The 25,906-nt window shown below is 35.9% G+C and overlaps 1 protein-coding gene across 4 annotated transcripts in view; it reads left to right on the top strand.

Moving 5' to 3' along the window:
• The window catches only part of LOC150085398 (uncharacterized), a 650,000-nt gene that overhangs the window by 439,686 nt on the left and 184,408 nt on the right, over positions 1-25,906 (top strand). For all 4 annotated transcript variants that reach the window (XR_016546970.1, XM_090374027.1, XM_090374026.1 and 1 more), the window contains exons 22-23: positions 10,540-10,690; positions 25,159-25,225. Coding sequence is in view for 3 of the 4 variants with exons in the window: in XM_090374027.1 (XP_090230153.1) it covers positions 10,540-10,690; positions 25,159-25,225 (218 nt within the window). In the remaining variant the exon portion in view is untranslated. The remainder of the gene's footprint in view (positions 1-10,539; positions 10,691-25,158; positions 25,226-25,906) is intronic.

Here is a 25,906-nt window from a genome sequence, read left to right as displayed (position 1 = left end):
ATAAGTCTCATCATCATCTTATACAAAGAGATAATAGCATCCTTTTCCATACTTGGAAAGGTCCTGTAAATCATACATAAGCTGCCGCATGCCTTTCTAACTACCTGTTTACCCTACATGGTAAATTTCATATCTGATTGTACCATACCCCATCTATTTTTTTTTTTTTTTTGTCCTGAACCATTTCAACTCCTCTCATGCTAGCTTAAATAACCTGGATTTCTGTTCGACAGGTGCAAAACCTTATACTTAAAAGCATTAAACTTCAGTTTTCATTTTTTTAGACCATATTAGCAACTGGATCTAAGTCATTTTGAAGAAAAATAGTCTGGTTCTTGTTTATACTCTGGCATGGACACCAGGTCAGTGGAGTTTACAATAAATCAATCAATGCAAATGTTAGTTGCATTTAGCAGTCATGGGCTTGAACCCCAGTCCACTCAAAGAGCGTGTGCTACTGCACTCGCTCTCCTGACAACTCCGCTACGTTTAAGCACTCTTTTTACCTTTAAATCATTAGTATAGTCTGAAAATTCTCCCTCTATTCTCTCAGTGTCATTAGAGAAGATTAGAAATGGAAGATTAGAAATCAGGAATGAATCATGAGGAACTCCACTTGCTACCTTGGTTCATCCTGAGGAATATCCATTTATGACTATCATCTGTCTAGTCAGCCACTGACCTATCAAAGGATATGCTGCTCATAAGAGCTGCCCAACTTAAGTGCCTGTCAGCATTTAACTGGCAGATTTGTCATGGTCAGTTCATTCAAACCATTGTCTGTCCCCACTATTGCATGCAGCAGAAATATGGGCATCAGCAGCACCCTACATCATCAAACCAGTGTACACCTCTGAGTATTGCTTCAGAAATGGGATTAACACAGGCTCAAGTTGCCACCCCAGCTCCAAACTACAGACATGGCCAGTACCATCAATTTTCCAATGCCTTCATGGCTTATTGAAGAGAGGTGACTCCAAATAACAGTAATAAAATCTGTAATAAATGATATTGATGTCAGCAGTGGCATAACTATGCCAATGCAGTGCATTGGGGCCCATGACTGAAAGGGGACTCTGCCCAAAACAGAAAAAAATTTAATTGAGTAAAAATGTGAGTTTTTTAATTATGTTTATGATAAAATTTACTATATCTACAAATAATAATTTTTTCACATGAAGCATGTTTATTGTTAACTAGCTGAACAGCACAAGCAAAACTTCAGTGAATAGAGGTGAAATGGTATTAGCATAGCTTCTGCTTCCAGGGCAGTGTTTAAAGATTTGTGACAGTGCAAACCAAAGTCAAATAAAGGCCCATTTAATGGGGGTCATTATTATTGAGTATAGTATTACTATTGCACCTATTTTTCAGGGGGGGACCCACACTAAACTTTGCATTGGGGCCCACTTTTTCTAGTTATGTTACTGCTGCCCACCAATGAGATCCCAAATAGGATCGGAACCTAAATCTGAGCAGCGGCACGCACTATAAATAACACAGCACTGTATCTCTCCACTAGAGCAGGTGTTTTATTTAGAGTAGTGCAGTGCCAAGAAACTTGTGTCAGAGCAAACTTAGATTGATTAATGCTATGTACTGAATGAAGCTATGGCCTTCATATACAGTCACCATAAAAGTAAATTATTTTATTCATAATGGCTTTAGTAAGTTTTGACACTGAATGTTTATCTTCATTAAACATTACTTCAGCAGTCATTTTTACCAGGAATATTTGACAACATTGATGTTTTATCATGAAATTTTGATACAGCTACAAGTTTTTTACTATTTTTTTAATAGATGAGTTTTCTGCTGTCTTCTAATGTGTTTAAGCTGATGTGAACTGATGCTTTGCTCCATTTATCTTTGTATATCATCCAAGGAAATATTCCACTTGTGTAGTTCCCTCCATTTCACTGGAATGCATTGGCAAAATGCCAGACACAGTAGTTGATGAATCTATAAAAACATGATATCCTCGCTAGGTTTAATGAATCCTTTTTGCCTTCACTGTATGCATTTGGTTTCATAAAAAAATGTCTCTACTGAACCATCCTTAACAATGTCTTTGAAAGTGATATCATGATTAGACACTGTTTTTTGAACATGAAATAATTTTTCAGGCTCCACCATAGATCCCCATTTCCTGCTTAAGCTAATAAATAAAATATATCCTTAATGAAAGTTAGTAGGCAAAGAGACTTAACTAGACACATTTAACAAGTAGTGCAATGTATAATGAAGTCTAAGAAGCAGATACCAGGTTAAATTTAATTTTAATAAAAATAAAACACCGTACTTGATTTATTTTGTGCATAATTTAATTAACAGGAATAAATCAAGTGAAATAAGGAAGCCACAAGTAAGTCAACTGCCATTGAACAGCAGTTGACATGCAAATTAGAAATAATAAATAGCATCAAACAAAGTATTGTATAAGGTAAACAGAGGAAGTCATCTTCCTGTCAGATATATAAAAAAGATTAGTAAGGTTGTAACTAGTAATTGATAATCTTGTTTCTATAAGGTAGCTGTTATACATGTGATAAAGAGACTAGTATAGGTTTCCAAATGTTACGCTTATATATTCTGCATAGTGGGAATAAATAGTTTTACAAATAAATATAGTGTATAATATTATTTCTGCAGAATGATCAGTATCATTTTCCACATGGACAACTCCTTTAAAGGATTATTGAACAAAACTAACTTGTGTTTAATAAGTTATATTGAATTAAATGCATTGATTTCATATTGCAAATCAGGACACTAGTGTCTTGATAATAGTAGTAGTAGTAGTGGCAAGTGATGCAAGAAAGCAAATATATGAGCTTATGCAGCATCAGCCAAAAAAAAAAATCACACCATTCCCTCCAAATGCCTGTCCAGTTCCTCCTTAAATTTATTCAACCTGTCACCTTCCACGACAGATGGAACTTTGTTCCAGAAATTAACCACCCGCTGGCTAAAGGCAAATTTCCGCACATCTATTCTACATCTGTCCTTTCTTAATTTGAATTTATGCCCCCTTAGGTTCGTAATCTGAACAAGTGAAGGATCCCATCAGAATTCAGCGTGCTCAACCCATTCAAGGCCTTATACACCTCAATCAGATCACCTCGCAGGTGCCTAGTCTCCAGCCATTGCAATTTGCAGAACTTAAGCCTCTCTTGGTAAGAGGATCCCTTCATCCCCCTCACCAATCTTGTTGCCTTTCTCTGTACACGCTCAAGCAAATCCACATCCTTCATAAAATGAGGCCTCCTGTACGCAGTACTCAAGGCATGGCCTGACCATTTAATTAACAGGAATATACAGAGAGAGACAATCACACTTATACTTATACACACTTATACTTATACACACTTATACAGAGAGACAATCACCTCCTTTTCCCTGCTAGCAAAATACCTATATATCATTGACAAAACCCCATAACCTGCCCTGGCAGCCTGTCTGCATTGCTCAGAAAACTTCATATCTGACTGCACAATTACTCCCAGGTCTTTTTCATTTTCTACCACCTTAAGTGTAGTACCGCACAGTTGGTACGTTTCTTTGGGGGGTTACTTCTACCCATATGCAGTACTTTGCATTTTTCAAGGTTAAACTTCAGTTGCCACTTCTTACCCCATCTGCCCAAATTATCTAGATCCTTTTGCAGTAGCACACTGCCATTTCTGTCATTAACAACCCTGCCAACCTTTGTATCATCTGCAAACTTCGACATTAAGCCTGATATACCTTCATCAATATCACTGATAAATATACAAAACAACAGTGGACCCAACACCGACCCCTGTGGGACTCCACTAATAATATTAGTCCACGAAGAGCAGCACCCATTGATTACCACCCTCTGTCTTCTCTCACTTAACCATCCTTTTATCCATTGTAGCAACTTACCCTTAATACCATTCTGCTCCAATTTGTACAATAGTCTTCCATGCGCAACAGTGTCAAAAGCTTTCCTGAAATCCAAATATATGATATCAAAATTATTTTTTGCATCCAGTTCCTTTGTAACCACATCATAATATCCTATCAAATTTGTCAGACAAGACTTTCCCTTAACAAACCCATGCTGTGTCTGAATTAATGCTGCAGTCTTGTCTAGACGATCCTGCAATGCATCTTTAACCATTGACTCCATTATTTTATCTGGAACAGAAGTTAAACTAACTGGTCTGTAATTATTCGTGTCACCCTTCGATCCATCTTTGTGAATTGGGGATACATTTGCACATCTCCAGTCCATGGGAACCTTCCCTGAGTCCAAGGATGCTCTCATAATTATGGCTAATGGTTTGCTTAGTTGCTTTGCCGCCTCCTTTAATATAACTGGCTAGATCCCATCCACCCCAGGTGCCTTTTTTATGTTTATCCTCAACAATCTCTCCTCCACTTTGCTCTCAGTTATTACAAAATCATTAAGTATCCTGCTACAATTTGATAACCTTCTGCCATTTTCAAACCTTAATAATTCCTCATGTGTGAATGTAGATGTAGAATACTTATTCAGTTTGTTTGCTATCTGAGCAGGATCTTCAACAGTCAAACCATCAATATCAAGTGGACCAATCTGATTCATCCCCTTCCTTTTAGAGTTTATATAAGTAAAGAAATCCTTGCTGTTTTTCTTAGCATCTTTTGCCAAGGATTTCTCGTAATCTGCCTTCGCCTGCCTAACCTCCTTTGTGACCTGATTACAGACTAGCTTATATCTGCTATAGGCTTCTGAGTCGCTTGATAATTTATATGCATCCCATGCATTTTTCTTCTCTGTTACGAGTCTCATTAGTTCATTTGATAACCATTTAGGCCTAAACCTCGAACAATATTTCTTAATAAATATGAAACTTTTAGTAGCATCCACGATTAATTCCTTGAATACTTCCCACTTAGAATTTACTGTTGGTAACATCGTCAGTTGATACCACTGTACAGAATTTAAAAACTTTCTGAGCCACTGTACTAACCTTTATGGAAGCAAAAACCCTTTCCTTTACTTCTCTGATGGTAATTAAATCTTTAAGTAAATTACAGATCAGTACATTGTGATCACTGCCACCTAGTGGTTCCTTTATTTGCAAATTCTTAATGCACTTCAAATGAAAAGCATTGCTGTTCTAGGAGAATTATGCTGCTATTTATTTGAAATTAGTATTAGCAATGGCCACATTGCAAGGAAGCCTATGGCTTATGCTGCACCAGTCAAAAAATAATAAGAATAATAAAATAAAATATAGTAAGATAACAAAAATAAATAAAATTAAATAATAATAAGAAGAAAATTAAAAAAATAATAATAATTAATAAGAGAAAAGGAAATAGACAACTTATGTGTTTCCCTCCTCCCATAGGTAATTATCCAGCTGACCTTCGAATTTCCCCAAACTGTCAACCTCTACCACCCATAGGTAACATATTCCAGTAATTCATAACTCTCTGACTAAAATAAAATTTCCTGCAATCCAATCTAAACATCTTCCCCCATAACTTGAAATTATGGCCACTTGTTCTAGAATCATTTATAACCATGAAAATTTCATCCTCATTTCTTTTGGTTATGCCTCTCAGAGCCTTAAACACCTGAATCAAATCTACTCTTAAGATTTCCAGGCTCTGCAACCCACATATTCAAAGTCTTTTTTTCATATGGACGCCCTTTTGCCGATCTCACCAGGCAAGTTACCCATCTCTGGACCCTTACAAGAAGCACAATGTCTTTCTTTAGGTGCAGTCTCCATACTTGAACACAGTATTCCAAGTGTGATCTAAAAATAACCTTATATAATGGGATTATGACATCTTTATCTCTACAAGCAATTGTTCAATAAATCATCGATAGGACATCATGGGCCTTCCTTGCAACCAGTCTACAATGCTCGTAGAACTTCATGTCTGACTGTATTGTAATAACCAAGTCCCTTTCCTCCAGTACTGGCTTTAGTTTAACTCCACCAAGTGTATAAGTTATTTTGGGGATACTGTTCCCCAGGGCAATACCTTACACTTTGCTGGATTAAAGAATAGCTGCCATTTTTCTGATCATCCCTGAAAGGAAGTAAGCAAACCCTTAGCCATAATTATGAGAGCTTCCTTGGACTCAGGGGAGATACCCACAAACTGGAGATGTGCAAATGTGACCCCAATTCACAAAGGAGGATCAAAAGCTGACACAAGTAATTATAGACCTGTGAGTTTAACTTCTGTTCCAGGAAAATTAATGGAGGCACTGGTTAAAGAAGCACTGCAGGATCATTTAGACAAGACTTCAGTTATGGCTCGGACACAGCATGGTTTTGTTAAGGGCAGGTCTTGCCTGACCAATTTGATTGGATACTATGATGCAGTCACAAAAGCTGGATGCAGTCAATAACTTTGATTTTATATATTTGGATCTTAGAAAGGCTTTTGATACTGTTGCACATGGAAGACTGCTGCACAAATTGGAGCAGTGTGGCATTGGAGGCAAATTGCTGCTATGGATAAAGGGGTGGTTGAGGGGGAGAAGACAGAGAGTGGTAATCAATGGACACTGCTCATCGTGGACTAATGTTATTAGTGGAGTCCCTCAGGGTTCAGTATTGGGTCCTTTATTGTTTTCTGTATTTATAAATGATATTGATGATGGTATATCAGGCTTAATGTCCAAGTTTGCAGACGATACAAAAGTTGGCAGGGTTGTCAAGGACACTACTGACACTATGCTGCTGCAACAGGATCTGGAAAGGTTGAGCAGATGGGCTGAGAGGTGGCAAATAAAGTTTAACATTGACAAATGGAAAGTACTACATATGGGAAACAGCAACCCCAGAGCAACGTATCAACTCTGTAGTACTACACTGACAGTGGTAGAGAATGAAAAGATCTGGGGGTAATTGTGCAGGCAGATATGAAGTTCTCTGAGCAGTGCAGACGGGCTGCAAGAATAGCTCATGGTGTCTTATCAATGATATACAGGAATTTTTCTAGCAGGGATAAGGAGATGATTATTCCCTTGTATAAGGCAATGGTCAGGCCACACCTTGAGTACTCTATACAGGTCTGGAGGCCTCATTTCAAGAAGGATGTAGAGCTGCTGGAACAAGTACAGAGAAGGGCAACAAGGTTAGTGAAGGGAACAAAGGGTTGCTCTTACGAAGAAAGGCTTAAGTTTCGCAAATTACAGTGTCTGGAGACTAGGCACCGGCAAGGTGATCTGATAGAGGTGTATAAAGCCTTGAATGGTTTGAGTATGCTCAATGCTGATGGGATTCTTCCTCTTGCTCAGAATAATCACCTGAGAGGGCATAAATTCAAATTGAAGAAAGACAGATGTAGGATAGACGTGCGGAAATTTGCCTTTAGCCAGCAGGTAGTTGGTTTGTGGAACAGACTTCCATCCCTTGTTGTGGAAGTTGATAGCCTAAATAAATTTAAGGCTCAGCTGGACAGGTATTTTGAACGAACGGAGGGGTGAACTGGAATTTTTTTTTTTTTTTTTTCTGGCTGATGCTGCATAAGCTTGCTTTCTTGCATCATATGCCTTTACTAATGCTAATGCTAAAAGTTAAAATCCCCCATTATAAGACATTCTGATTTACTGGCCCATTCTATTTCTCTGCACAATTGCTCATTATACTCATCAGATTCATTACGCTTATAACACACACCTACTCTAATTTTTCCTTTCCTAGTGTTTACATACTCAACCAAACAGACTCAACATTGCATTGTTCACCAACATCAATTGGATGCACTTTCTTTGATTTTATGTGTTTCTTAACTAACAGCGTAACAACTCCCTTCCTGCCCTGTCTATCCTTTCTGTACACATTGTACTCCCCAAATTCCAATTCTGTACTGCTTATGTCTGTGTGACATAAGCAGTGCAGAATTGCATGTCTTTGATATCCCAACAATATCTGCCTTTGTTGTCTTGACTAACACTTCATGCTCATCAGATTTATTAACTATACTCCTAGTATTGGTGTACATGCACCTGTTTCTATTCTTAGTTACCCTAACACAGCCAGTGTATTTACTTGTTCCACTATGACACTGTTAACCTTTTAGTCTGTATATCCCCCCTCAAGCTAGCAGTTTTCCGACCCACCTAACACTATTTCTATAGCATCAGCAAATATTCTTCCGCCCTTTCTATTTAAGTGTACCCCATTCCTGTAGAAGCAGTCTCTCCTGTCAACAAGCACAGACCAAGCTGAAAAAAATTCTGTCCCTTGAGACTTGCACAATCTCTCCAGGGCCAAATTGATCCACAAGGCTATCATCATATTCTCCCTGCTATCATGTCCTCAAAAAATTGCAGACACTTTCACATTGAACCCTAACTCGTGACTTTTTTTCAACATTGACCTGTACTTTTTGAGTAAATCTCCAGATCTCTTATTCTTAATGTCATTAGTTCCAACATGTACAACAATATCATCTTTTGTGCCCTTAAAAGATGATATCTGCTCTACAACATCATCAACTTTTGCCCCTAGCAGACATACCCTGGTCCTTTTCCACCTATCTTTCTTGCATAGCATATTCCCCATCTCCCTGACAATAGATTTTTTTATTAATTTCTTCGAGGGCATTTACCCTACACCTCAAGCTCTCATAGATTCCCATCAGAATGCTGAGTTGGCACCTAATTTCTTAACACTCTCGACACCTAGCACACACAAAGGCATCCTCCTTGGATAGATCATGTCCTGTTTTAGAAAGGTCAGCAAACATTTCACATTTCGCACATTTTTTGAGACTGTGATGCGTTGGAAAATCGCCCCCCTTCATTTCTCCCTTGAGTCACGGTACTCTCACTAGTCTGTGTCATGATTTCCATTTAAATACAATTTAATTAACAATGAAATTAATAAGATTAATAATATTTTTGATTAATTGATAATACTATAATAAGCTAACAGATTTCTAATACAGTGCTTCGTATTACGCTATCTAGTTTTACGTTATACCTTACGCTATCAGTTCAAGATATATATATATACGTTATGCCATTTCTTATCAACAATATTGGCGCCAACACTGGGAGTCATAACTTCCAAAAATCTCTAGTTAAATTCAAAATAAGAAGCTAAAGAACGCTAATAAACCTATTTAATATCCCTGTAAAACACAATGTAGTATGTTAATTAACGAAGAATACGGTAAAAATTAAAAATATTTATCCCTTTACAGCAACCAAAAATCCATCGACTGTTCTCTTCCGCGACCAGAGCGCCCTCCAAATAATTGAGAGTATAATGGGAGAAGAAGGTGCAACCAATCTTTCTCATGTTTAGATAAAATATTTTTTCACTGGTTTGTTAGATATTTTGGTGCTAAGTAACACCAAAATGGCCATGTAGGTGAAGGCATGCATTTCAAATAAACAGCAGCATACTTCTCTTTCAGGAGTAAGGCTTTTTATTTGAAGTGTGAGTGTAATAGTGAGGCAATTCATGGCAACTTTCTTCACATACTGAGATTGATTATAGTAAACTTAGTTTTCTCATTTATATACAAGTAGGTCCCACTTTACGAGTTAATTCATTCCTAGTTAATTCGTTCATAATTCATTTATGAGTGCACACTCATAAAGCTGGAATTTATTTCCCATAGATGTAATGTTAAAAACAGTGGTTATGTTCTCAACAATGAAATTTGACCATAGTATTGTTAAATAAAGACCAACAAAACAATAGTCAATAGTTTATGCTTAAACAATGACTTATTTAACCAAAGAAATGAAAACATATCCTTTAAAATCCAACAAATTATAATAATAAAGAAATTGTTTTTGTCATACAAATGTTAAAGCATGTTTATTCTTCATCATCATCGACTAAATGCACGCTCGTTGATTGTTTGTCACTCGTTGTTTCAACACTCATTGTTGGCTCTGCACTCACTGTTGGCTTGGCACTCACTATTGGTTTGTTGGAGTTGTCATCTTCTTCAGAAATGCTTCAAGTGTCATTTGTTCCATGACACTCTTCTCTTTTCTTTCATCGTAGCATCATGTAACATGTGAGTTCTGTAACATCATGTAACATCATGTATCATGTGTTATGTGAGTTCAGGCAGACAAGAGTGTCTCATCTGCCTGATCAAACAAACTGCACGCACATTAGTACTGTATTGTATAGCTACGTGCATGGTTTGAAATGCTGTATTTATTAAAGTTTAGCATTTGTTTATTGCAATTAATGTTCATATTTTCGATTTTGTTGATACTTGAAAAAAAAAATTGTAAAGCTAGGAACTCATAAAGCAAAAACTCATAAGCGGGGAACTGCCTGTATAAAACTGATGCTTTTGTCCACACTTAAACTTTTGGATTAAATTTACTTGATGTTAAACTTATGCTATACTCTAAGTCATAATAATATTTATCTGATGTGGTTATGTGCACATACTCTTAGTTTTTCTTAAAGTTTTTAAATTTACATAAATATTTTGTATCAGTAAGTCTTATATAAGCATTTAATGTTATGAATTAACAGTTATATATTTGATTGTTGTGTTTTCACTTGTGTATTTTAGGATCTTTATCCATATGTGATATCTGTTATCCAGTTTTTCCTGTTGGCAGCTTTTTGTATGCAGCTGTGTCTTGGTTTAACAGTTTACATTGAATTTGTCGATTTGAAAAGTATACGCTATCCAGAAGTAAAGATAGCAGCTATGGGATGGGGTAAGTTAATTCAAAATCACATATACATTTAAATATTAAAATTGTGTTTCTCCAACTTCTATACTTATAAGATCACTCTTACAGTATTTTTTATTTAAAACATTTCAATATCAGTCATAAGCAGGTTGTACTTTAGTCCACTAGGAATTAATATAATTCCTAGTGGACTAAAAAAAAAAGTGGACTAAGTTTCTGAGATTCTTAATACTTGAATTTTCGATGATTCATATCTTCAAGCTGATTTGGAAGAAAGAAGTGGAAATGACTGTTAACTCACTGTAAATCATATAGGTTTTTATAACACCCTCAGGGGTTTAGGGAGTGTCGCATTCCCCAATTCTATATAGTGCAGCCATTTTCAGTATTTCTCACTGGTTTTTTTCCTTATTGATTACCAGAACTATATGAACTCTAAATACAAAGTGTCATTTTCATACTCCTAGCAACTTTTTTCCTTTGAAAATATAATTTTTCACAGAAGTTGAATTTTTCAGTCCCAACTTTAAAAGCAAATATCATTTAAAACATTTCAATTTCAATAAATAAATAGTTTTTATTGAATTTTTTCTTGTTAGTTAAAAATAATATAACTCTTGGGAATGTCTAATATCACACTCATACCTATAGTATTTATTTTTAATGAATTTTTTAAATACACAACTGTCAAAATGATTATGATACAGCGGTATGTTTTGTCATTAATTTTTATTAAAAAATGTCTCATTGAAATATAAAATTTCAAGTACACATTACTACAATAGTTATTTAATTTTTTGTAAAATCATCCCATTTGGTTTTTTAATAAAATTAACCCAGAACACCTTGTGAAGGATGAGTTAGTACACAAACGAAACCAACTGTTCTAAGTTGACAAGTTCTTTTGCTTTCCATAGGCTCATTAAATGCACCTGAATAGCATACTAGCTGTGTGGTACCACACTCAGAGTAGTGGAGAATGAAAAAGACCTGAAGGCAATTGTGCAGTCTGATATGAATTTCTCTGATCATTGCAGATGGACAGCTAGGACAGCTCATAAGTTTTGTCAATGATATACAGGAATTCTGCCAGCAGGGATAAGAAGTTGATTATCCTGTTGTATTAGACAATGGTTAGGCCACATCTTGGGCCTAACCATTGCCTGCATACAGGTCTGGAAACTTCTTTTTAGGAAGGATGTGGATCTGTTGGAATGGTTGCAGAGAACGGCAATGAGATTAATAAGGGGATGGATGCAGAGAAGGGCAGTGAGATTAGTAAGGGGAATAAAAAGTGCTCTTACTAAGAAAGGCATCAGTTCTGCAAATTACAGCATCCACCTGCAAAGAGATTGCAGGTGGATTACTAGCCACCTGCAAAGAGATTGAGATGTTTAAGGTTTTTAATTGGATTGAGTAAGCTAAGTGCTGATGGAATCCTTCCTCTTGCTCAGATGACCAACATGTGGGGGATAGAAATTTAAATTGAAAAAGGATGGTTGCAGGATAGATGTGCAGAAATTTCCTTAAGCCAGCAGGTAGTGGATTGTTGGAACAGACTTTCATCTGATGTTGTGAAAGTGGGTAGCTTGAAAAAATTCAAGGAAAAACTAGACAAATTATTAGAGGGGATGGACAGATGATTTGGGATTTTTTTTTTTTTTTTTTTTGGCTAATGCTGTATAAGCTTGTTTCCTTGCATCATTTGCCACTAATAATACTAACACTAATTGAAAAGTCTGAACCAAAGAAACAATGGTTAGTGTTTACCACATGAAGAGGCAAACAATGTACACTAGTTGGATGCCTCCAGCAAACTGATACTAGTCAAAAAGCTAGACACCTTTTTGCACATGGCTTGTCACAATTATTTTAGAATTGAATGCTGAAAAATTGTGGGTTTCAAAGTAATGACTTTTTTCAAAGACTAACCAGACCAGTGTGTTTTATTTTGACTTTTGCTGCATAACAACTGCATATAAAAAAGATCATATTATTTTCAAAAAAATTATTAGTTTTACTTGAAGGTAGTGAGTTTCTCAGAAAGCTATTCTTTCTTTGTTTTTACATGCTCTAAATAGTAGTAGTAGTAATAATAGTAAATGATGCAAGAAAGCAAGCTTAAGCAGAAGCTTAACCAAGGCCATCTAAAATTGACTACATCACTTACTAGCTTAGCTTTCAAAGAGAGAGGATATTCTGGTGATCAATAATCATAAAGTATGGCTATTGAGCACCAGACATAGCCATAAAGTATAGAGCAACTAAAGAAACACGTCACAAATTGTTAATGTATTATTCAATAAATTGTATTTTAATCAATCAATTACATTGATATACATAGTAAGAAGAAATCAGAGTAAGAACGATACTAACACAATGGCAAAATTTTATCAATACCCTTTGAGACATGATGGAATGCCCCAAGGTGGCATTCCATCTTTGGAAAGCTCTGGATTAGAATAAATGATTAAATATTCAGAAATTTGATTTACTTTTAAAGAGATATAACATTGTGAACAAATTCTGGAATTGAAATGACTTTTTTTACATGAAAGGTTATAAATTTTTCAAAAGTTTTCAATTAAAATTCATTATATTCCTAATATAATACAGGGAAGAAGTAAATTGCTCCCTATGTCCAACTGATGGACACAGGGAAGAAGTAAATTGCTCCCTATGTCCAACTGATGGACTTCGAGAGAGGACAGATAGTCAGCCTGTGAGAAGGCAGAATGTCATTCTGCAATATTGCTGAATGAGTTGTATAAGAGGTATCTACAGTTCATCAGTGGTGGAACTACAGAAAGCATGTCTGACCTGTTCACCAGAGACATCCTTTGGTTGTCTTTGATGAACAGGTCAGCCACTTCTGCCAAAATTAGGAATGCTGATGTGTCCTATGTGATCCGTTGCACAGTTCACAATCATTTGCTTTAAGCAAGGCTGTGAATCTCAAGTCTCATTTAACTGTTTGCCTCTTGCTCCTGAAAATCTTCAATGGTGCCATGCACAAGTTGATCAGAGGCTGGAATGGCAATCAGTAATATTTAGTGATGAGAGCCATTTCAGCCTCAGTGTGAACAGTGCACAAATGAGGATCAAAAAAATGACCCCCAGGGGCTTACATCTGGTGAGTATGGGCTTGGCACATCCAGGGTCTTAAGCTGAATATCATCATTTTTCTCTTTCTTGGTGATTCCTTTCTGTCTCTCTCTCTCTCTCTCTCTCTCTCTCTCTCTCTCTCTCTCTCAGGGTAACTTGGAAATTTTTTTTTTTTTTTTGGCTGCAGCATAAGCCTCAGGCTTCCTTGCACTATATGGCCAATAATAATAATAATAATAAAAAGGAGAGAGAAAGAACAGACTGTGAAAGCGATAGACATACATTGCAGACTTCAAGTGGGGAGCCATCACATATGACAGAAAATAACTCTTGTGTTTGTGGAGGCCAATATGACAGTCCTTTATTACATTGAAAATATCATAAATCCAGTATTAATTCCATTTTTGACAAATGTGGATAATGCAATGTTCCAACTGGATATTATTCCATCCACATAGCACTAATGCCAGATTAGCTTTTCAAAACATGAATTTCCTTCATGATCATCAAATCTGTTCCCATTAAAAAAAAAAAAGTTGAGACATGATTGGAAGGCCCAGACCTCAAATTCAGTACCTATACTTTCAATCCCTCTATTGAGATCTTAATTGGAATAGGCCTGGAATGACATCTAGCACTTTTTTGACTGAATGCACACCAAAGTCAGCACTTATATTCAAGCACTTCAGGATCACACTCAATATTAATGATGCTCAGCAGTATTTCAGTTCAGTTCAGTTCCTCTTAAATGCTCATTAAACTCAGTGACTTTCATTTTTACCCACCTGTCTATCAGTTTTGTGGTTAGAGGTTTGTTTTCTCATTGTTCCTGACATTTTAGCAGAAAAGAAAGTTGCATTTTCAGTGACTTGAGTAATTTTCAGTCAAAATAAAAAATCATACTTGAGTGAATTTATTTAACATGAGTGAAATGCAAATTTATTTAAAATGCAACATGTATTCAAGAAGAAACAAATGAAGTGATTATACAGATTCTGTTATTTTGTTTGTTTTCTTTTCACTGATGCTTTGAACTGACATTCTACAAAAGTAAGTAATTAGAATATATTATTTTAATCATTCAACAAAGAATAAAAAAGACACCCAATACATTATGTTATTTTTTTGTTCAGTGGTTTGCTTTTCATCATCCCTTTAATTCTGGTTATCTATTTATTATATATTTTTTAATGCTGAGTTAACACTTTGGGCAGTTGATAAAAAGGTATCACCCTGACAATGCAGTTATATCAGTCAGGGGATAATGCAACTGAATTTTTTGGTTTAAGAATGGCTATAGTTGGAATATCAGGCTCATGTGCTGCTTAAATTTTTTTCCTAATGGCTCAAGGAGATATCCCACATAGAGGAACTAAAGTTAAAAAGCTAGGTTTCCTCTTATGCCATTGGTAAAAATTTGACACATCACTTGGTTGAAAAATCAGCTCTGAGAGCAAAAATGAGGTATGTTTGACTTTCCTATATAAGACAATTTCCTTTGAAAGTATAAAGTCACATACTGCTTGAATTTTTTTTAACAATGGCCCCACATAGTAGAACAAATGTCAAAAGCTAGGTATCCTCTTATGCCATTGTAAAAAATTTGATACGTCACTTTACCATTGCTGAGACAGGCTGCATAAAAATTCTGAGAAACACAGCCCTAACATGTGCTAAATACTTGTTATATCTGACAACAGAAATTTGCACTATAAGTGCCAGCAGTAGCTATTAGGGTTCATTGAGGAGAAACACTATTGTAGAAGAGAACTGTGTTCTATTCTACAATAGTGTTCTCACTTCAATAGCGGATAAAATTCAATTCCTTTTGGTAATTTTCATTTTCATGCTTATTGAATGAAACCTTCAATAAATAAAAAGAAACATCATTTATAGAATAAGCATACCAGCAGGGCCAGTTCAAGGCATGTGAGGTGTATGCACTGCACATGGGTGCCGAGCACGGTAGGGGTATGCTAGACCTAGACATCCATGGCAGCTGCCACAGACAGCTAGGTCTAGTGTGCACAAAGTATTAGAAGAAATTTATGTAGATAATTATCAAATGCAAAATTTAGATGAAATTTAATAAATAATTTAAGTATATGCATTTGTATCAAAACTGTAATTTTCATGTTCCTCCTTACACGCAAACGTGAAGTAAGTATACAAAATTTTTGTTGAAGAATTAGGGGGTTGAGGTGCCAATATTTTTGTACATAGGTGCCAAATATCATGGATCGGTTCTGAATACCAACTTACAGAATTATGGAAAAAAGTGAATATTTGTCCATCATGACTTACAGACAGGTGCAGCAATACTTGCAGCTCCCTGCAAAGAGCACATAACAAGAAACTAACTTGCTATCATGTTTAGCAGCATTTGATATTCAGATTTTACCATTTTCAATAATGTAAACATTATTTTAACATCTCTAACATCTTACATAGCATCTGCTTCTTCTTGTACCTCAATTGTCTCTTTAGAACATGAACTTCCTCCCATGGCCTGTATGATCACCAGATCTGTTCCCAATCAAACAAACATGACTGGAAGGTGATCACCTTAAATTTGATACGTGCACTTTCAATCCCTTTGGTGAAACAGGCCTGGAATAACATACTACAAGATGACTTCCAACTCCTCTTCAAATGAATGTAGGGGTTTGAGCCCATGACCACCAAATACGGACGATGCAGAAAGGTCAGGGAATGACCACCGCATATTCCCGGAGCAATATGGCCTTAGTTGCTAATGCTCCTAAAAACCAAATAACAAACAAACAAACAACTGAATGGGCACCAGAGTCAGTTCTTATATTCAAGCACATTGGGTATCACACTCAATATTAATATTCAACAGTGTAAATATTTTTCCTTGATATCTGAAATAAAACTTATTGTAATCATTTGAAATTTGAAATTTTGACTAATAATTATGAATTATTAGTCAAAATTGGACACTCTTTTGTGGTATTCCATTTTCAGTTTCCTTTAGTGTATCACTTAAGAAAAGTAATAGGAATTAAATTGTAATTAAATTAATTCTTAGAAACAAGGGCACAACCAGAAATTCATATGAGGGGATGCAGTGTGTATATATGCCATATTAATTTAATTTATTTATTATTGCACATACAAAAAATCAACTGTTTTAACTTAAAAAAACTAAGTCTACAAGAAATTGTAATTTCTTGTTTCCTTTTATTTTTTGATGGTATCTTAAAGTTGATAATAATAAAATACAATAACACATTTCTAAAAATTTAAACTTGAATTTTTTGAATTCAATTTCTGAATTATGAATTTCTTGTCATGAATTGAATTGGATTGAATTCAAATCAGTTCATCATTCAATTCATAAATATAATGAATCGAATGATGTAATTTGCAGTTCTTTTTGCAGTCTTACTATATTCATTAACATATATGAATTTCATGTTTTATTAGAGAAATATAAATATATAGAGTTTAAATTGAGCATAATTTTAGTGGATAATGAAAACTAAATTCACTGCAGTTTCAATTTTTTTAAAACTAGTTATTATATCTCTAATATCCACATACAGTAGAATTTCAATTTTCCTTCAGGATATGGGACTGAGACTATGACGGATAATCGAATAGATGGATAATACAACATGTACATTAAAAACATTATACATACAATAGACCAGGTCATCTAACATGTTTATTTTATTACATAATACATAACCTAATGAAATTTAATTAAACTTTAATTATTATTTATTTTTTACCTGGTCATCAAAAAATCATAGTACAGATATCTACATACATACCTATTTTTAATGTTTTGACTTACATTAGTCTAGTAAAGAAAACAATATTATATACATACAACATTGTTCTGTCATTAAAGAAATTTAAAAGTAAACAATATTACATAATTAAATTTATTTTATAAAAAAGTCAGTCAATTTCTTTTATTACTTTATCCCTTGAGCCTTTTGGGAGGCAGTGTTATGAATTTTATGCGAAAGTAACACTTACATAGCATCTGCTTCTTCTTGTACCTCAAACCACTCAATGTACTTTGACAACATAGTTTCAGCTTCACAGTGGCTAATTATGTTCATTGTTACATCAGCAGCAACTTTTTCTTCTTCAGTTTCAGAATCATCCAAAATTGTCATCACTCTTTGCACAATTTCATCATCATCTAAAATTTTGCATCTGACGTCCATTTTTGTCCATATCCAGCCAATCATTTACTTCCTCCATCGAAATATTTTTAAAACCAGGAACATTTGAACATAACTGCAAAATTTCAGTTTCTTTTGGAATGGTTTTTGTATCACTTGAATATATTTCAGGCCACAACTTATTCCAGCTTCTTTGTATTGTTTGAACTGGAACATCGTTCCAGGCATCAGTGACATTGAAAATTGCATCTTTTATAGTGTAGGTTTTCCAAAACTCTATCACATCTAATTTATTTTCTACCGAAACAAGTTTTTGAATGAACATTTTGCAATAACGACGTTTCATGCTCTCAATCATGCCTTGGTCCATCAGTTGAATGAGAGATGTTGTGTTTGCTGGCAGAAAGTGGCATGATATTTTGCCATCATCGCCTTTTAAATCACATACGTGTATGGAATGAGTAGGCGCATTATCCATCAGTAGCATTCCATATTGTGGTAAACCTTTTGATGGCAAATGTGATCTTACACATGGTACAAATATTTTATGAAACCAATCATGAGATATATCTTGGCTCATCTATGTGTTGTTTTGTGAGAAATATTTAACTGGCAAAGCATTTAAATTAATATTTTTAAATGATCTAGGTTTTTTCGTTTTCCTATAACAACCAAAGGCAATTTATGACTACTGCCGGCATTAACAAATATCATTATAGTGATGCAATCTTTTTGCATCTTATATCCCAGTGCCATATGTTCAGTCATTGAAGCCAGTGTCTTTTGACTTCCAATTAAGGCCAGTCTCATCACAGTCGTATATTTGGTCTTTAACCCAACTTCAATCAGCTGTTTCCTTCTGTAGTTTTTCACGATAAACAGAAATTGCTGTGCTATCTGCACTTAGCTTCTCATCCTGGATTGACAACTGTCAAATCCATGGTGAAACTTAAATTTGTCCAATCCGGTGCTAGCCTTGAATGAAGGATCTCCACCTTCATTGTAGTTTTTTATTGAGTTCAATGGCTTTTTCGATTATTATAGGTCCCAAAAATGGAATTCCTTGGCTACATTTTTGAACAAACCATTGAACCATTGCAGTATCCAATTGTTCATTTTTAGCACGCTTCATTGTTTTACGACTTTTAACATTACCATCAGTGGTTTCAACACGTAGTTTTCAATTTTGTCTGCATCACGCTTTATATCATTTACTGTTGTTCTTCCTGTTCCATAAACCGATGCTATACTTGTAGCACTTTCACCTTTTCTTAGACGATTGATTATTTAAATTTTTTGTGATAATCCCAACACTACTCACTTATATTTCTCTGTCATTTGAATGGGTTTACTAAATAAAAACTATTAAAATATGAAACAAGAGGTTAAAGTACAACTGTATACAGTGAGTTGTTATTTATTTGTTTCTTATTTTGGTTTTTAGGAGCATTAGCAACTAAGGCCATACTGCTCCGGGGGTATGCGGTGGTCACTCCCTGACCTTTCCGCATCCTCTGTATTTGGTGGTCACAGGCTCGAACCCCGGTCTAATCATGAAGCATGTGCTACGCACTACTGCTCCTGCCCACCTGGCTACGGAGGCGCCCAGTGAGTTGTAAAAGACTGAGTGGCACATGGTGCTAATATCAAAATGCATTATGGCGTATTGTGGTTAAGTGACGGTTAACAGAGACTGACTGTAAATAGGGTGACAGACAATTGAAGTTATACTGTACACTATATTACCAAAAGTACTGAGATGTACATAGGTACTCATAGTAACAAAAAAGTAATTTTAATTTATAAACCTAATACATGGTAGCCCCTCTTAACCCCCACAATTGCCTTATGAAGGCACAATGCATACTGACTTCAACTCTTTTGTGCATACTTTTTACCAACTCTCAATAGGTGTCTGAATTTAGAAGAAAATTCAAATACTCCTGCAAAGAAGTTGCTAGAGCCAGTTTGGAAGATGGCTGTTCTGACTACAGTCTATCTGGCACACAGATTCGTCCCACAGGTGTTCATTGGGGTTGAGGTCCAAGTTCTGAGATGGCCAGACTAACTTTTCAGTACCATTATCCACGGCCAGTCCTTTATGACTTTCAATGTATGACATGGAGCATTGTCTTGCTGATACTGATAGACCTGTTTTCCATATCACTGCCAGTATAGTTAGCATATTATTGTCCAAAATATGGATTCAGTTTCAGCCACTGCGACCAGTGGACCAATCCAAACTATCTGAAAAAGCCATGTACTACCTTCATTAACCAAATGTCATAATGATGATAAACAGTGATTGGGAAATGCTCCAGGTAATCTTCACACCCAAAAACATCTATCAGAATGAAACATTGTGTATCAAGATTCATCACCCGATAGCACCATCATCTGCCATTCTAGAGTTCATGAATGTTGAGAATGGTACTGCTCCTAACACTTTATATTGCTGACTGATAGTGGATGTTTGTGTAGCTGCCCTACACAAATCAGGTACACAAAAATTGTGAACCTAAGGTTATGCAGTTCCCTACAGATGGTGGACATATTTATGGGTATAATTAGTGGTAAACAATGCAAGAAAGCAAGCTTATACAACTTAAGCCAAAAAACACTTCCCATATCATCTGTCCATCATCTATAATAGTTTGTCTATTTCTTCTTTAAATCTATTCAAACTATTGACCTCTGTAACACCCAATGGACATTTGTTCCAATGATCAGCTACCTGGCTGAAGTCAAATTTCCACACATCTGTCCTGAGATGCTACAGAGGAAGGAGGCCCTGAGCATTTAGCTTACTCAATCCATTTAAAGCTTTAAACACCTTAATCAGATCTCCTCATAGGTGCCTAGTTTCTAGATATTGCAATTTGCAGAACTGAAGCCTTTCCTGGTAATAACTAATCTCATTGCTCTTCTCTGCACCCATTCTAATAGATCTGCATCCTTCCTAGAATGAGGTTTCCAGACCTGTATACAGTACTAAAGATGTTGCCTAACCACTGCCTTATACAACAGGGTAATCTCCTCCTTATCCCTTCTGAACGATTCCTATATATCTTTGTTAAAACACCATGAGCTGTTCTGGCAACCTGTCTATACTTCTCAAAGAACTTCATATCTGACTGCACAGTTATCCCCAGGTCTTTTTCATTTTCCGCGAACCTAAGTGTATTACCACACAGATGATCCATTAACCTGGGATTACTGCTACACAAGTGTAGTACCTTGCATTTGTCAGTGTTAAACTACTGTTTTCTGCAGACAACATATGATGAATGAGCTCCTCTTTGTGGTTCATCAGACATGTTCCAATATGAAGTATTGCCTACTTCCACCTTTGAATAACATTGTTCACAATGAATAACATTGTTCACTTCAAAGAAGTTGCAGATGCATGAAGACAGAGAGTGGTAATCAATGGACACTGCTCATCATGGGCTAATGTTATTAGTGGAGTCCCTCAGGGCTCAGTGTTGGGTCCATTATTGTTTTCTGTATTTATAAATGATATTGATGATGGTATATCAAGCTAGGCGCCTCCGTAGCCAGGTGGGAAGGAGCAGTAGTGCGAAGCACACGCTTCTTGATTAGACCGGGGTTCGAGCCCGTCACCACCAAATACGGAGGATGCGGAAAAGTCAGGGAATGACCACCGCATATCCCGGAGCAATATGGCCTTAGTTGCTAATGCTCCTAAAAACCAAATAACAAACAAACAATATATCAAGCTTAATGTCCAAGTTTGCAGACGATACAAAGGTTGGCAGGGTTGTCAAGGACACTACTGACACTATGCTGCTGCAACAGGATCTGGAAAGGTTGAGCAGATGGGCTGAGAGGTGGCAAATGAAGTTTAACATTGACAAATGTAAAGTACTACACATGGGAAACAGCAACCCCAGAGCAACGTATCAACTCTGTGATACTACACTGACAGTGGTAGAGAATGAAAGGGACTTGGGGGTGGTTGTGCAGGCAGATATGAAGTTCTCTGAGCAGTGCAGACGGGCTGCAAGAGTAGCTCATGGAGTATTGTCAATGATATACAGGAATTTTTCCAGCAGGGATAAGGAGGTGATTATTCCCTTGTATAAGGCAATGGTCAGGTCACACCTAGAGTACTGTATACAGGTCTGGAGGCCTCATTTCAAGAAGGATGTGGAGCTGCTGGAACGAGTACAGAGAAGGGCAACAAGATTAGTGAATGGAACAAAGGGGTGCTCTTACGAAGAAAGGCTTAAGTTTTGCAAATTAGTGTCTGGAGACTAGGCACCAGCGAGGTGATCTGATAGAGGTGTATAAAGCCTTGAATGGTTTGAGCATGCTCAATGCTGATGGGATTCTTCCTCTAGCTCAGAATAATCACCTGAGAGGGCATAAATTTAAATTGAGGAAAGACAGATGTAGGATAGACGTGCGGAAATTTGCCTTTAGCCAGCGGGTGGTTGGTTGGTGGAACAGACTTCCATCCCTTGTAGTGGAGGTTGATAGCCTAAATAAGTTTAAGGCTCAGCTGGACAGGTATTTTGAACGAACAGATGGGTGAAGTGGGTTTTTTTTTTTTTTTTTTTGGCTGATGCTGCATAAGCTTGCTTTCTTGCATCAAATGCCTCTACTAATGCTAATGCTAATGCATGCACAGAAAAGTTACTGATATGACATTCAACCATCACCCCATGTTGAAAGTTTGTGAGTTCTAATTCATGACCCATTGCTGCTGTTGCTGCATAGGCATACTCAGATTTTTATTGATATGTGTGAACCTGTATACATACACAGGGGACTTCTGGCATAGTATGCAATATTTGTGGGGTGTTCAAATACTTTCTTGTATGGTTCATATATAGCAGATCTTCTTTTACTCATTGATTAATAAATTTAATCCATATACTAGTTTTTGAAATTAATCATAAATGAAATTACCTACCAAGTTTTCCATATCTTTCACTACTTTTTTTATGTTTAGTTTGTTAATATATATTTTTTTCTAAGTTATTATGCTTTTTTAGTTAGTTATATTAATTCTTGGCAGATTGTTAGAATTTTGAATTTTTATACAGGTGTAACTGAAAATATTATGACTTGGACATTGTGTTTTTGTGGGATTAAAATACATGGTTTTTACAACTCTCTTTTACAAAACTAAAATGTTAATATGAATAGGATAAATAATAAAAACCACATCCAGGTGATAGAGGATATTTCCAAGTTTTAACTAGAGGTATTTGATGTGGACACCTTTAGTCACTATGCAGATATCCCACTATAATACATTTCACTATCCCACTATAATACATGTGGACACCTTTAGTCACTATGCAGATATCCCACTATAATACATTTCCTCCCATATTTCGCACAACATAACACTGTCAACATGGCTGATTGCTTCACGAATGCATTGTTTAAGTTCCATAATTATTCCTGACATAGGTGCAACAAACACATAATCTTTTACTGGTACTTATAAAGTAAAATCTAAAAGAGTCAGATCAGAGGATTGTGGAGACCACAAATCAGTCCTTCTCTTCATTCCACTTCCCAGGAAACACTGCGTTCAGGTATGCATGCATGAATTTCTTTGTGGTAATGTGGCAGAGTTCCATCTTGATGGAAAATCCATTTGTCATTTTGTCATCCTGCAGTTAGGACATAAAAAAATGCTCTAATGTATTTTCAGATACACACTGCTTTTGATGGTAGCGTTTTCAAAGGTGAATGTACACTTTGCAGCAGTTCACTGCACAAAAGGCAATTATCTTCAGACTGTCACACTGGTGTTCCAAAATTTACTGTTTTGTGATTACACTACCAAATGTAGCATGCACATTTTCTGGTTGGTAAATAAAAACTTGAAGATATCATCTATCACATGAAATGGTTTCAGGTTTGTGTCATGTACCTTATTCACTCAGTAATGTTTTACTGTTGTAAATGAGGTTTGTGGACTCTTGTATTCAAAATAAAGAGAGATTTTAAAGAGAGTGGTAATCAATGGACACTGCTCTTCGTGGAAAAATGTTATCAGTGGATTTCCCTAGCGTTCGGTGTTGGGCCCATTTTTGTTTTGTATATTTATCAATGATATTGATGAAGGTATATCAGGTTTAATGTCCAAGTTTTCAGATGATACAAAGGTTGGCAGGGTTGTTAACAACAGTAAAGATGGTATGCTACTCCAACTGGATCTAGATAAGTTGGAAAAATGGGCTGAGAAATGGCAACTGAAGTTTAACATTTACAAATGCAAAGTACTGCATACGGGTAGCAATAACTGAAGAGAAACGTACCAACTGTGTGGTACTACACTCAGGGAAGTGGAAAGTGAAAAAGACCTGGGGTAATTGTGCAGTCAAATATGAAGTTTGCTGAGGTGCAGACAGGCTGCCAGGGCAAGTCATGGAGCCTTGTCAATGATATATAGGAATTTTGCTAGCAGGGACAGGGAAGTGATTATCCCATTATATGGTCAGGCCACACCTAGAGTACTGTGTACAGGTCTGGAGGCCTCATTTTAGGAAGGATGTAGAGTTGCTAGAACAAGTACAAAAAAGGGCAACAAGATTGGTGAGGGGAACAAAGGGGTTTTCTTACCAAGAAAAGCTTAAGTTCTTCAAATTGCAGCACCTGGAGAGTAGGCACCTGCAAGGTGATCTGATTGAGGTATATAAGGCCTTGAATGGGTTGAGCAAGCTGAATGCTGATGGGATTCTTCCTCTTGCTCAGACTAAGAACCTGAGGGGACACAGTTTCAAATTGAAGAAAGACAGTTGTAGAATAGATGTGCGGAAATTTGCCTTTAGCTAGCGAGTAGTTGATTGGTGGAACAGGCTTCCATCTTTTGTTGTGGAAGCTAATAGCCTAAATAAATTTAAGGCTGAGCTGAACAGGAATTTGGAATGAATGGATGGGTGAAATGGGAGGGTTTTTTTTTTTTTTTTTGGCTGATGCTGTATAAGCTTGCTTTCTTGCATCATATGCCTCTACTAATGCTAGTGCTAAATGATGCATTGTATTTTTCTAACCAATTAGATGTTAATAGGAAGTCACTCACCAGTGGCTTTAGTATAGCTTATATTACTATAAGGTTTTTATAATAATATAATTATTAGCAAGTGTCTTAAACTGTATTTAAACTTATTTGCATTAAACTTTTAATTTTTCTTATAGTTATTTTTCTGTAACTGTAATAATCTCTTATTTTATTGCTAGCTGTCCCAATGATTGTAGTAGGAGCCACACTTGCTGCACAAGTATTAGAAGGGTTTAACTTAGACAGGTGAGAAATACTTTTGGAAAATCTTTCATTAAACTGAACAGCATATAGGTACAGATAACTATGTGCTGTTCATGGGTGTTAGGGACCAGCAACCCTGCAAACAGCAAATATTTAAAGTAAAAGGGGAAAAGGAGTCACACTCCCAGTAAAGTTGGAAATTACAAAAATGTCATTTTTAAAAATAAAAATAGGAAGAATTAGAAGTGTAAGCTATATGTGTAAAACTACTAAAAAATCACACCTAATTGCACATATGACTTTACTGATTGCATATACAATTATAAAATGCATCAAAATGAATGCTCACCATTATTTTAGCTTTGGTATTTTTTGATATAATGAATAGTTGATTCATTAATGCCACACTTACACAGTGAAGGACACACTGTTTCCACTATTTAATTTATCCAATGTAATAATGTTTTTGGCATATATGTATTATCCAATGTGGCTCCAATTAAGCATAATGGAATTGATTTGCCAAAGGAAATATTCTCCATATGTCCTGATTAAAATTCATAAAACTTATATCATTCACTTTTTTATTTATATCATTTATAAACTGAATTTTGTGGCAGTAGATTTCATTTTGCTTGATTGGGAATTGGATAATGTACATTTATCATCTTTTCTTCTAGTATGATGTCCCTTAGCTAGAGAAGTGCTTATATTAATATTTTA

Source organism: Mastigoproctus giganteus, chromosome 5 (genome assembly GCF_048544385.1).
Source record: "Mastigoproctus giganteus isolate SK-2022 chromosome 5, ASM4854438v1, whole genome shotgun sequence".
NCBI lineage: Eukaryota > Metazoa > Arthropoda > Arachnida > Uropygi > Thelyphonidae > Mastigoproctus > Mastigoproctus giganteus.
Note: the sequence above shows the minus strand (reverse complement) of the source record. Positions and strands in the feature narration are given on the sequence as shown.